Source organism: Carya illinoinensis, chromosome 6, assembly GCF_018687715.1.
Source record: "Carya illinoinensis cultivar Pawnee chromosome 6, C.illinoinensisPawnee_v1, whole genome shotgun sequence".
Classification (NCBI taxonomy): Eukaryota; Viridiplantae; Streptophyta; class Magnoliopsida; order Fagales; family Juglandaceae; genus Carya; species Carya illinoinensis.
Window position 1 is genome coordinate 27,630,733 of NC_056757.1, and position 14,774 is coordinate 27,645,506.

The 14,774-nt window shown below is 37.2% G+C and overlaps 1 protein-coding gene across 1 annotated transcript; it reads left to right on the forward strand.

The window, feature by feature from the left end:
- The first annotated feature begins 4,276 nt into the window (after positions 1-4,276).
- Positions 4,277-6,548, forward strand: LOC122314093 (amino acid transporter AVT1I-like). The gene is made up of 3 exons (XM_043129500.1): positions 4,277-4,530; positions 4,768-5,375; positions 5,923-6,548. The coding sequence occupies exons 1-3, from the start codon at positions 4,365-4,367 to the stop codon at positions 6,433-6,435; spliced, it is 1,287 nt and encodes a 428-aa protein (XP_042985434.1). The 5' UTR covers positions 4,277-4,364; the 3' UTR covers positions 6,436-6,548.
- The last annotated feature ends 8,226 nt before the right edge of the window (positions 6,549-14,774 follow it).

Consider the following 14,774-nt stretch of genomic DNA (forward strand, 5'->3'; position numbering starts at 1 on the left):
TAACATTTTCAGTGGGTAGGATCGATGGAAACACTAATATAAGAAGAACTTATAGAAACACAGCACCAAATCACAAAGAAAATCGTAGGAGAGGGAGAGGGAGTGAAGGGATCTGTTGAGAGAGAAACCTAGAAGGTGAGGAAAACTGAAGACGTGTGGCGAAGGCAGTATTGGGGAAGAGAAAGTGGGGAGAAAATATACATAGGGGAAGGAGGAAAACTGTCAGAATGGGAGGGAGAGAAAGAGAGAAGAAGCCTTACCAAAACGGTGTCATTTTGGCTCTTCCACTGCTAGACCTGCAACCTGACCAAACCAAACGGTGTCATGGGTAGGCCTGCAACCTGACCAATCCGATCTGTGCCTGGGCTCTATTCGGACCGACTAGACTCCCGGGACAACACAAACTGACCCGACTCTAGTCGGGTCAACGCTTTTTTTTTTCAATGACATTTTCTTGATATGTTTTTCCCTTCAAGGCTTCAACCCCGTAATCTCTCATGTCCCTTCAGCTAGCCTTAGAGACACATATATGTTCAACATAGGTATAAACGAAGTTGGTGTAATACCCAGAGGACTGTAAGAAGAGAGAGAGAGAGAGAGAGAGAGAGAGAGAGAGAGAGAGAGAGAGAGAGAGAGAGAGAGAGAGAGAGAAATCATTTAATAGAGGAATGAGAAATGGGGGGGTTGGATCAGACCTAGAATCAACATCGCACATGACAACAAGTAAATGTGAAGCTTGGAGGTGGAGGTATGAGGATTGATCGGTCGTGAAGCTGAAGCAGTATAGTATATAGTACCCTGAGCACCCAAAAGCAACACACATAATTAAAGTCAGAGAAAAAACACACAAAAAGGAAAAAAAAACTGCATCATCTCCCAGAAGCAAATTCAACGGAGCTATTCCCGAGCACCCACTTCTTGGCAACCAAACAGAAATTGGCGTGAAAGAAAAGAAATGGTGAGAGTCTATTAGGTTAAAAAATGATGATGATGAATGGAGCTGACAGTGATCACAAATGGAGACAACATCAATGACAATGATGATAGAGAGAAATGGGGAGGGATGGCAGCAAGGGTTTGAGATTTTGAGAGGGTTGGCAGTTAGGGTTTGAGATCCCTTAAGCTCTTAAACACGTAGTGGATAAGATCATTTTGACATTTAGCGGGTTCAACTTACAAGCTAGTTCAAACCTTGTTTCTCTGTCGGGTCAACGGGTAGGGTCTCACTGACGGGCTGAGTCATCAGATTTTTTGCACAAGCCTAGTTGTGGGCATGGGGTTGGGTTTGGACTTGGGAAGCAACAATTTAACATTGGTGCTAGCTGCTAGTGAATATCATATTACTTTCTTTTTTAGTGAATAGGTATTACGACAGTTACCCTTTTTTCTGTAAATATCATAATACTTGTAATGTTCCAAGATAAATTAAACACTTCAAGTTTTCTTTTTGTGCTTGCCACTTATTTCTTTAAAAGAAAAAATCACTCAGTTAGTTCTGATTTTATTTCTTTCTTTCTTTCTTTTTTTTTTCTTTTTTTTTTTTTTTTAAATTCACTTGCATTACTTACTTTCACCCTATGTTTACTTGATTTATGTGCTATAACAATATATTGCATAACTATATTTAAAATTCTTTGACAATTCATTACAAGAAAAATGACTTTTTGTGTAACTTAAATTGGATGCGAAAAACACAAAATGGTTGCCAAAGTTTTTTTTGCAACTATTTTATATTTTTTGTATTCAATTTAAGTGACACAAAAAGCTATTTTTCTTGTAGTGGGTAATAAATCTCATCTTTACAATTGAAAGTATTTTCCACTTTCTTCACGTACGTCACTTCTATGCCTTATTTATCAAAATATGATCTTGTAAATAATTTTTTCCTAAGATATATAATCTTTTGTGCTATGTGGTATCATTGCATAACAAATTAATCAGGTTGACATATTAATTTTTTGAATAGTAGTAGTATATATAGTTATAAAAAAGTTTTACAAAAGTACTAAATTTATAAATTAACGTAATTTCGCATGATACATTAATCTATTTTACAATAAAAATAATTTTATAATATTCTTACGTACCACATGAATGCAATAAAATTAATTAATTGAACATTTCAAGTTGTACACGGCATCTTTATTTTCCTTTTCCCTTTCCTTTGGCATTTCCCTATTCGTGGGGGAAAAAAGAAAAGAACATTTCGGCTATATGGGGACCAAATTAATCATGATCTCAACCAAGATTCATTTGAGAAATTGAACTGCATGCAGGCAGATCTAGATGAGGTGCGTGTGTGCGTGGCTTAAAGTAAATTAGTTTTGGACATTTATCTTCCTAATTTATTAATTGGAGCAAACTGATCAATTACGCAGTTCTTGGGACTTGAACACAATACACTACACTACAAGAGAATTGGTTTTTTGAGACAACAAATTATCTCAAAAAATCCAAATTTCATCCCTAGAAGTTTTTGGAGATGAAAAATTTTTTTCTCAGAAAGACCGTCTCAAAAACGTTTTGGAGACAAAAATTGATTTTCATCTCCAAAAAATATTTTTAGGGACGAAATTAGGCAGAACCAATCAAAATCGTTTGAACGGATTTTTTTTAGACAAAAAAATGTCGTCTCAGAATCAAGTTCGAATGAAAAAATTTCTGTTCGAACAGAGTTTTGAAAAATAACGTTATTTGAATAAATATTTAATTGTTCAAACAAACATATAGAATGTATTTTTCGATACGTTCAAATGTGTTTTTTTGTTCGAATGGGTCTATTTTTGTTCGAATGTATGCATAAATGGTAATTTACCATTTGAACGGGTTATTTAAAGTTCGAACGGTATTGGTCAAACAGATTGAAATTTAATTAAAAAGAATATTCTAATATCACACAAATTGTAATCATATATACATCAATTATTCAAATGTTTACGAATATCATAAATAAAGGCAATTAAAAAAATTAAATGAATTATGATTGTGGTGGTAGTGGTGGCATAGAGTTTTGGGACATCATTGAATAGAATTGTTCAAATATTTTTTGGTTATTTAATTATAGCATCTCTTCTAATCTTACTTCTAAATCTGCTGCTTGATCTAATCGAGTTAGCATCTCTTTTTCCTTCGATCTCAATCGTTCTATTTCTAAATCTGTAGGCCTGATGTGGTTGCATAGGTGGCCCATTGTGGAGTCCCTTGGTTGCGTTTGATGGACTTGAAAAAAAGGAAGAAAAGCAATAGAATTTTGAACCATAGAAGGTTGGGCCAAATGAGGCCCAAGAAAGGGAAAGCAGGCTTCATCAAATTGAACGTCCTTGGAAATGTAAGTGTGGCCCGTGGGCTGATGGAAACATTTGTAACCTTTATAGAAAGGATTGTTGTCCTTAAAAATACACAATTTAGACTGACAGTACATCTTGTGAGAGTTATAGGGATGCAAATTGGGCTAGCAAGCACATCCCAAAGTTTTAAAAAATTTGTAATCAGGCTTGACATTGAAAATATGTTGAATGGGGTATTTGTTATGATTATCTAGAGATAAAAGATGATTAATGAGGAAACATGCAGTTTGAAAAGTATCAACCCAAAAATACTCTGGCATTCCAGCATGGGCCATAAGAGAGAGCCTAGTTTCAACAATATGTCAGTGTTTTCTTTTGATTGATCCATTTTGTTCATGAGTATGTGGGCAAATTAGATGATGTGAAATACCAATTAATCAAAAGTAGGTGTTTAAACGATGATATTCTCCCGCCCAATCTGTTTGAATTGCCTTGATTTTAGTGCCAAATTGAAGTTCCATAAATAATTGAAAATGATAGAAGGTTTTCTCAACATCATATTTGCGAGTGAGAGGAAACAACCACGTGAATTTGTTAAAATCATCAACGAAGGTAACATAGTACCAATGGCCATCACCACAAGGAATGGGGGAAGGGCCTCAAACATCAGAGAAAATTAAATCTAAAACATTGGTGGATTTAGATGGTGACAAATAAAACGGAAACTTTTGACTCTTTGCTGCTTGTTGACAAGAGTACTCACAAGTAGAAGGAGCCTTATTTGAAGACATTAATGGAAGTGCATGAGAAGATAAAAATTTTACATGACCAAGCGAAGAGAAGGGATGACCAAGCCGGTTGTGCCAAGTTTGAAGCGATGCTTTTTCTCCAATGAAAGCAACTTTGGTTGTGGATGGCTTAAGATAAGAATATAGGCCATCTTTAGTTGGTCCGTGAAGAAGGAGCTTTCCCGTATTGAGATCCTTGATACAAAAAAAATTATTGGTGTTATTTTTCCAAAACGATGCCTCTTATAAGGGATCAGACAGTACATAGGTCCTCAATTAAAAAATCTATATGCCTTCTCCCTTTGAAGCTGTGGTTTCAGATAGTGGGCAACAAAAGATGGAATGCCTAAAGGGAGAGGTGATGGAGAGCCAAAACCAGCTCTCACAGTCCGAGCAACGTGCCAAAGGCACTACCTTCCTGAAAACTTGCTTTAACGGGATCAACGCCTTATTAGGTACTCTATCTACCTTGAGTGTGTGTGTGTGTGTATATATAGATATATATATATATATATATATATATATGCTTTTGATACCATGACAAAAACGTAGGCATGATCGAGTAATGATTTAAACGGATCATTTGAAATTATACGTTTTTGTCCAGGATGCCGATCGAAGATCCAGCATTTAATATAATCTAATATGAATTGCTATAATCTAATATTTAAACTATTTAGTATGTTTTTCAGGTTTGGGGATTCTGTCAATTCCATATGCGCTTTCTCAGGGAGGGTGGCTGAGCTTAATATTTCTTTTCCTATTAGCAATTCTCTGCTGCTACACAGGGTTCCTTCTACATCGATGCATGGCTGCAAACCCCATCATCAAAACTTATCCTGATATAGGTGAGGCTGCTTTCGGATACAAAGGAAGAGCCATGACATCCATTTTCATGTATCTCGAGCTGTACTTAGTTGCAGTAGAGTTTCTGATATTAGAAGGCGACAATTTACACAAGTTGTTTCCGGACATGGGATTCAAAGTCGCAGGCCTACGAGTTGGAGGGAAAAACGGCTTTGTTTTGCTCACTGCCCTCTTAATTCTGCCAACTACATGGCTGAAGAACTTAGGTGTGCTGGCCTATCTTTCGGCTGGAGGGGTTTTATCTTCTGTTATTTTGGTTGTTTGTGTTTTCTGGGCTGGGGCTGTGGATGGGGTCGGATTCCATGAAGGGGATATACTGTTGAAATGGGGAGGACTCCCTACTACTATAAGCTTGTTTGCCTTCTGTTATTGTGGCCATGCGGTTTTCCCCACTCTATGCAATTCCATGAAAGATAGAAGCCAGTTCTCCAAGGTAAGTAGCAGCTGCATCTCCAATATCCCAAAGAACAGCGTGGATGATATGTCTTTTACATCAACTATCATTTCAAGGAGAAAAGAAAACTATCAAAGTTCATGCCAAATGGGATCCACGCATGGCTGGGCCATAATTCTTTTCTTCCTTTTGTTTTCTAGCCTTGTTTTTATTTTTTCCTCCTTATTATCCTACTTTTTGTGTTTTTCTTTCATTATTTCTGTTTTATTTTCCTCACTTTTTCATAAACATGTGCTAACACGTACGTTACCGGCTGCGTGACATCATGTAATGTTGGACACAGTACGACCAGTTTGGCAAGAGGCCAAAACCCAGGTCCTTATTTGACGAAAACAAAACTAATTTAAGATGCTCACCTAACAGCTAAAAAAAAAAAAGACTAAAAAAAGCTAAACACATAAACACAGGTGACTTTTCCAATTTATAATCTTGTATTGGAAAGCTTCTACACACACAAGAGACATATATTGTTTAGTTTTAATTAAAAAGGTTGATGTTGATCAGCAATATTATCCTGTCGTTGCAGGTTTTACTCGTCCTTTTTGTGACTCTCACCATCAACTATGGATCAATGGGAATACTAGGCTACCTTATGTACGGAGAAAACTGCATGTCTCAAGTGACACTAAATCTTCCTCCCAGAAAAATAAGCGCAAAAATAGCAATTTATACCACACTCATGAATCCCCTCACAAAGTATGCAGTCATAACTACACCAATTGCCACCGCCATTGAGGCCAAGCTTCCTGTTCGAAACAGCCGATTTATCAGCATCCTCATCAGAACGGCAATTGTGATGAGCACAGTAACTGCAGCCTGCACCGTACCATTTTTCGGCTACGTCATGGCATTTATTGGTGCCTTTTTGGGTGTTACAGTCTCGATACTTTTCCCTTGCTTGTGCTACCTAAAGATGCACGAAACTGCTCAGAGTTTTGGGTCTGAGCTGATAATAATTGTGGGGATTTTGGTTACGGGGTCCTTTATTGGTGTACTGGGTACCTATACTTCTCTTAAACAAATTGTGAACCATCTCTGATAAATATTCCTAGAGATGGCATGCAAAAATATATGCAGTACCAGAACAATAACTTGTTAGTAAAAATAAAGAGTTTTGAGCAAATAATGAATATTCTACGATCGATCGATCGATTCAACAAAACAAAAGAATACTAGATTCAATTACAAACTAATATGATTAATTTTATGTGATACGCTAGCTAGATTTATTTTATATTAAAAATAACTTCATCATCTAACTTACATACCATATCAAACTACATCATTTTATTAATTTATTTTTATGAAATTCATTTGTGAGTAAAATAATTCAATTTTCTTGATGAATAATATGAAACAGATTGAAGTAGGACTTATACACAATTCATGAGGAGGTGGGGCCGGCCGACGAAATTATGTCACTCCCCATAATGTATATATATGTATATGTAAGAGTGATCATTGATCACATTAATTGTATAGATGAAGTGTTAGCTAGTAGTGACCACATACTCACATCGCACTTCCTGGGCATTATATATTATGGTATTGGCAATAATGAAGTGATACTATGCAAGCAAAAGTTGAAAAATGAGTGCTATTAATTGCCACTGATCATGTACATATATTCAAACCAAAAATAGTTATAATAAATAAATAAATAAATAAATAAAAAAGGACAAATAAACATTGGCTAGCTTTGACCTTAGTACTGCATGCAAGGTATGGTTTTTCTAAATTCAAAGGAAGACTGGGGGAAAAGTAGTCTTATGATCATGCATGTCTGCACCTCAGTAGGTGAGTTGAATGTTCTGTCTGCAACATCTGCACCCACCCCGGCCCCAAACTCATTAATTAATGGAATTAGACGACTCCAATTAGTGCAAACACGTATATCGTAACTTTCACCATCCAATTAGACGGCTCTTTTGACCTATTAATTAATGGAATCTACAATTATTTGTTACTGTTTACTGTCACCCGTTGATACCTGTATTGTTCCTGTTATTGTCAAAAATGCATAACAAACTCGGACGAAAAAGTCATCACCGACTTAGGATAATGACTCGGATATCAATATCGTGTTCTTTGTATTCATCTATAAAATAAATAATAAATAAATAAATAAAAAATAAATAAAGAGATACAGAAATTTACATAGTTCGATATAAAAACCTATATTTACAGGTTGTTTAGAGAAAAAAATCTACTATGATAGGTGATTTCACATATCCCTCGTAACCTTACATGTCTCTCAATACAATAGATAAATTTAGAATTTCGAGTGGTTGAAGATGATGCCTCCCTTGAGAGAAGATTCTTTGGAGTTAATTGTGCGTGGTGAAGTCTGTGCATAGAGAAGTTGTAGAGAGCCCCTTGATTTTTAGAGACCTCCTCCTTTTCTAGAGATCTATTTTCTTCCTTAGAATGATTGAATCCAAGTTGTCTTGTAAACTCCTTTCCTTTTACGAGTCTGAGTTCACTGGCCTTATCCCTTATTGGTTTTATCTCTAGGCAAAATTCTTACATTTATCTCTTTCCTTATTATTAGTGATGGACTGGATCCAATTGAATTTATCCCCAATAGATGGATGCGATTCTTAAGGTCGATTTGCTCAACAAGAATACTTTGAGAATTTTTAAGTCAAGCTGTGCTAAAGATAGTCTGCAGGAAAATAAACTCTGGCAACTGGTCCCTGGTTTTCTGTTTGTTTGTAAAAAACAATGAAACTTCCCTAGCGAGGAGCTTGGTTTTAAAGACGTAAGCAGGAGATGCGCTCAACTGCGCGCTAGTTGTAACTGTGGAGCTCAGCTTAGAGAGTTAGTTGGGAGATATTCTTGACTGCACTAGTCACGATTGCGGAGCTCGGCTTGGAATTTTTTTATGAACGTTTGCTTGACATGCTGCAGTAAATTGTTTATTTTTAGCAAAAAATGTGTATTTCTATTATTGTTTTTTGCTATTTGTTTGTAGTAGTATTTTTTTTTTTATGCCCCTTGGTGTGAATTGCTGTTTGAAGTTGCCTTGGTGTTAATATTAGAATTTATTTGCAGTAACCCACGCTTAAGTGTTCAGGAAGCCCTCGACACCCAAGGTCCTTCTTAGCTACTGGCGGCGGTTGTGGCATGAGTGTCATCACTCATCACTTGCTAGAAAAGGCATTATGCTGTCTAAGTGTGAGTGTGGGAATACGTGGTTGTAAGGGGTGAGGCTCATGTAGTCAAGGGACTTGCAGGACTGTGTTCACCGCTAGTCTGGGGATTTGACCTCTTTGAGGCCCGTGTTCACTGCGAGTCTAGGGACTCAACCTTGGTGAGACCTGTGTTCACCGAGAGTCTAGGCCAAAATTGTCCTTAGTGGGACCCATGTTCATTGCTAGTCTAAGGACTCAACCTTGGTGGGGTGTGGGCCATGCAATCAAGGGACTTGCGAGCCCGTGTTCACCGTGAGTCTAGGGACTCGATGTCGGTGGGGCCCGAGTTCACTGTGAGTCTAGGGACTCAAACCTTGGTGGGACATGTGTTCACTGCGAGTCTATTGGTAGGGCCCATGTTAACTACGAGTCTATGGACTCAAACCTCGGTGGGGCGAGGGTCATGCAGTTAAGGGACTTGCGAGCCCATGTTCATCGTGAGTCTAGGGACTCAACCTTGGTGAAGAAGATGCTCGACCACACTGTTGTGTCAGGAGGTTGAGTTCCACCACCCTGCTTTGGCAAGAGACAGAGTTCGATTGTCCTTGGAGGTTTTCACCAAAAAACCAATTAGGTTAATGTAATATAAATTACGAGTTTGAGATTTGAAAACCTAAGCCATTTTGCTAAAGCGTGATGAAGGCTTGAGGCGTACAGGCGAGACCCACGAGCAGCCATGATTTGGCAATGATGAATATTCAAGATGCCTGCACTACAGATTGGTTTATTCTAATGAAAATCGATTAAGATGTCTATGCGGTGCCCGTGAGCGGCTTTGTAGTTAGCATATATATAAAATTTTCAATGCAAAACCCTTGCTTGTGCTATGGCCTAAAGATGCACAAAACTGCTCAGAGTTTGGGGTCTGAGTTGATAATAATTGTGGGGATTTTGGTTGCGGGGTCTGTTATTGGTGTGTTGGGTACCTATACTTCTCTCTTAACAACTTGTGAACCATCTCTGGTAATTACTAGAGATGGCATGAACAAATATATGCACCACAACAATGACTTGTAAGTAAGTAAAAAACAAAAGGGGGTTTTGAGCAAGTAATGAACATTATTCTATCAATCAATTCTACAAAAAAAATGAGTACTAGATGCAATTAATTCAATTTGAGTAGTGCCACAATCGTAAAGAGGTTTTACAAAAGTAAACTTACAAACTGATATGATTAATTTCATGTGATACATGACTAACTACAATAACTAGATCTATTTTACAATAAATATAACTTTACAATCTGACGTACGTACCTCATCAAATCACATTTATTTATAAATTTATTTTTATGAAATTTATTTGTGGCTAAATCACTTCACTTTCAATTTTTTTTTCTTTTTTTTTTTCTTTTTTATGAATAATGAAATAGATTGAAGTAGTACTTATACACAGTTCATGAGGAGGTGTGGCGCCCGATGAACTTATGTCACTCCCCATAATATATATGTATATGTAAGAGTGATTGACAATAATTGTATAGATGAAGTGTTAGTGACCACATATTCACATCGCACGTCCTTGGCATATATTATGGTATTGGCAATAATGAAGTGATCATGCAAGCAAGCGGTGGAAAATGAGTGGTACTAATTGCGACAATGTGATCAAAGGTGGGGTGGGTGTAACACTCTCACACATATTCAAACCAAAAATAGTTTTTTTTTTTTTTTTAAAAAAAAGGGAAAGAAAAATGAAAAAAAGAAGAAGAAGAAGAAGAAGAAGAAGACAAATAAACATTGGCGAGCTGGCTTTGAGCCTACTCCAAAGTATGGTTTTTCTAATTTCAAATGAAAGTAGTCTTATGATTGATAGTACTCTCTCATATATTTGTTATTGTTTGCTGCCACCCGATGATCCCTATATATATTGGTTCCAATACTTTTCAGCGCATTTTGGGCTTTTCTTCACTACCGACCTTCCTTTTAATTTGATCTCATGTATGTCCTTTCTATACGATTGTCTCTTTAATTGCTTTAATTGATTTTTTGCTTGGTTTTATAGGAACTTTGGACCTCATTTGTGTGTGTGTATGTGTGTTTTTTTTTTTTTAGACTTTGGAGCTCAAACCTATTGCCATTGATGACTTCGGGTTCGAGTTCCATGAAACCCTAAGATCAAAACATTTCTTCGACTGAACGCAATAGTTCTCCTTCGTACGTTCCATGTTAATATCAACTCTTGATCATCGATCATCTCTTCCTCTATCTCTCTCTAGAGTAGAGGTTTTCTTCCTATCCTAGTGCAAGTTTTTCTCTTTGGCCTGGAGGATAATTTGGAGGAGCTATACAAGAGGCTATCTTGATCAGAAACAATAGACGATTCAAGTGGAGACTCACAAGTTGGAAGCTGCATTTCATCTTGGTGGTCATGTCTGATTACCAAGGTTTTGACGAAACAATATTACAATTGAGATGCCTTTAAACAAATGATGAGAAGGGTTTGGAGGCCTATCAAGCACATCAGGATCCGAGAGTTGAATGCTACGCTGATGTTGGTGGAATTTGAAGACTTGAGAGATAAGGAGTGTGTGATCTGCGAGGGTCCATGGTCTTTTGATAAACAATTAGTGTTATTCAAGGAGGTGGATGGGAAACAACCTATTTATCAAATTCAAATTACAGAGGCACTATTCTGGGTTCGTATGCATGGTTTACCTCTTGGTGCAAGAAATGAATATATTGGGAACTTGCTAGGCAGTAGCATTGGAATGGTGCAAGAAGTAGATATTTTGCATGGTGAAATTGGGTGGGGTGAGTTCATGTGGGTATGAGTTTCTATTAATGTTACAAAGCCATTACTCCAAGGAAAGATGATTGATTTTGGAAATGGGAGGTCGAGCTAGACCAGATTCTCATATTAACGTCTACCAATATTTTGCTATTGTTGTGGTCTACTAAGGCATGGACATAAGGAATGTGAATAATGGGAGTCTATGAAAGATAGTGTGGAAAAGGATGGATTCCCATATGAAGTATAGGTGAGGTCTACTGGAAGCAATCTAGGTGAAGGAGACCGTCGAAAGAGGAATTCTGATAATGGTGTTGGTGGTGAGCATTTCCCTCCAACAGCTGTACCAATGACAGAAACGAGCAAGGAGGCTGAAGCTTCTGTTACACGAGCTCAAAATCTGATAATTGCAGAAGATAATGAAGAGGGTCAAAACGTTAGCCAATGCAGTAAAGGAGAGGAGGGGATGGAGGAAAGGAAAATGGTTTATGATAGTAATAAAGGGGATGACATAATGGCTGTTAATGGTGATGCTATAATGTTGGTGCAAGCTGGTGCTAAGGAAAATCAAAAGGAGTTTGAGGGGATGATTTTAAAGAATTATGGGCCTAATGATCATAACGTCCATGGAGAGCCCAAGGGAAAGAGTATTGTCCATCCCAAACAATAGAAGCCTTCTGAACATGAAGCCCGTAAGTGGAAGTCTATTTTAGTAAGGCACATCAACCCCCAGATCAGGGTTCATGTTCAGAAAACAATAGTTAAAAAAAGAAAGGAAGGAAGTGAGCTTGAGGAAGGAGAGGGGTGTTGCTCTAAAAGGAAGATGTTGTAGAGGAAAGGAAAAGGGGATCATGCAGAGGAACCAACAAAGATATCAGTGAACAGCCCCGCCTAAGTCAATGAAGATCCTAAGCTAGAATGCTCATGGGCTTGGGAACCCACAAGGCATTTGCACACTTTGAGACCTAGTCACGAATGAAGGGCCTGATATTGTATTCTTGCAAGAGACCAAACTTCATGTTCTCGAGGTGGAAAGATGTAAGTTCCAACTTGGTTTTGTGAATTGCTTAGCTACAGATTGTGAAGGAAGAAGGGGTGGAATTGTTTTTTTTTTTTTTTTTTTTTGAAGAAGGATATTGATCTTACAATTTGTAGTTATTCAAACAACCACATTGATGCATGTGTCAAAACTATTATTTCAAATTAGAATGAGTTTAAATGTTGGTATTTAACGGGGATTTATGGGCATCCAGATGCAAGGTTTAGACATTTGGCTTGGGCCTTGATAAAGTCTTTATGTAGAAGAGAGGATCCCAAGGTTGTATTTGGGGATTTTAATGAAATTGTGGCTCCTAATGAGAAAATATAAGGAAGGGAAAGGCCAAAACAACAAATGAAAGATTTTAGAGATGTAATCTCTGATTGTGCTCTGAGGGACTTGGGTTTCCAAGGTCCTATGTTACATGGTGTAATTGTAGGGAGGGTATGAATTGTATTAGTAAAAGGTTGGATAGGTACCTTGCTAACTCTCAGTGGATTGACTGGTTTTTCCAAGCAGTTGTAACTCATGGTTCTGTTGTATACTTTGACCACCTTCCCATATGGTTGGAATTGGAAGGAAGTGTTATTCAAAGATCAAGAAAGAAAGTATTTCAATTTGAGGCAATGTGGGTGGGGGAAAGATGTTGTGAACAGATTTTAGAGAGTTCTTAGGGTAACTTGTTTCATAGAAATGATATGGCAAAGGTGATGACAAGAATTTCATATTGCAATAGAAGATTAGAAATATGGAATAAAACTACTTTTGGCAGGGTTCAAAATCAGATAAAGAAAGCACAATAGAATCTCAAAATGTTACAAGAGAGGGATCCAACTTATGCTGATAGAGAGGAACATTGTTTTGCAAGGACTGAGGTACAATAATGGCTGACAAGAGGAACTTATGTGGAGGCAATGCTCAGGAGCTCTTTGGTTAAAAGAAGGTGACTAAAATACAAGATTTTTTCATAAGAAAGCTTCACATAGGAGGAATGGGAACTATATAAAGAAGCTCAAAGATGGCAATGGGGATTGGCAGGAAGAAACAAGGGACATAATTCTTTTGGGCTATTTTCAAGACTTATTTTCAACTGCTGAAGAGAGGGGTAATATTGATTTCTTGAACAACTTAACTGGCCGGATAACAAGCTCAATGAATGAGGAGTTGAATAGTCCTTATACTGAAAGAGGGGTTGTTGCTGCTCTCAAGGGGATGAACCCTTCAAAGGCTCCTAGCCATGATGGAATGGCCCCAAATTTTTTCCAGAGGTATTGGCATGTTGTAGGCAAATCAGTTACCGCATCAATGTTGAATGTCGTGCAAATTGGTGAGTTCCCAAAAGACTTGAACCATACTTTCATTACTCTTATCCTTAAGAAAAAAAAAAGTTCTTTGAAAGGATGGTTGATTTTAGGCCAATTAGCTTATATAATATCATTTACAAGCTAATCTCAAAGATGATTTGCAAACTGAGATTTGCAAATAGATTGAAAATAGTGCTACCTGTATTAATTTCATAAACTCAAGTGCTTTTGTCCCTGTTCAATTAATCTCAAATAACGTTCTTATTGCTTATGAATTAATTTATTATTTGAAGCATAAGAAACATGGTAAACAGGGTTATATGTCTCTTAAATTTGATATGAGCAAGGCATATGACAGTGTTGAATGGCATTTATAAGAAGCTATTATGTGTAAGTTGGGGTTTGACAACAACTTGGTAGATATAATCATGAAGTATGTAACTACTATGAGCTTTTCAGTGCTGATTAATGGTGAGCTAAAGGGTCCAATTGTGCCTAGTAGAGGATTGAGACAAGGAGATCTCATCTCTCCTTATTTGTTTTTGTTGTGTACTAAGAGATTGATCTCCTTATTGAAGAAGGCTGAGACAGATGAAAAGTTTAGGAGTATCAAAGTATGTCGAAGAGCACCTCAGATAAATCATTTGTTGTTTGTAGATGATAGTGTGATATTTTGCAAGGCAAACATTTAGAAGAATAGAGTGGTTCAAGAACTTCTAGATACTTATGAAAAGGCTTCAAGACAGAAAATTAATAAATAGAAAACTACTATGGTGTTTTCTAGTCATGTACCAATAGAAGGAAGGGAGAGGATTTTGCAAATGTGGGGAATTCAAAATGCTCAGTAACATGAAAAATACTTAGGCTTTTCAGCTTTGGTTGGTAGGTCCAAAAGAAGGGCTTTTTGGACTTAAAACCGAAAGTATGGAATAAATTGCAAAGTTGGAAATTGCTCTCTCAAGGGGGATAAAGAGATTCTCATAAAAGCAATGGCCCTATCCATACCCTACCTATTCTATGAGTTACTTTCTTCTTCCAATAAACCTTTCTAAGGAGTTGGAGGCTTTGATGCCAAGCTTTTTGTGGGGTCAAAAACAAATGAGAGAATGAT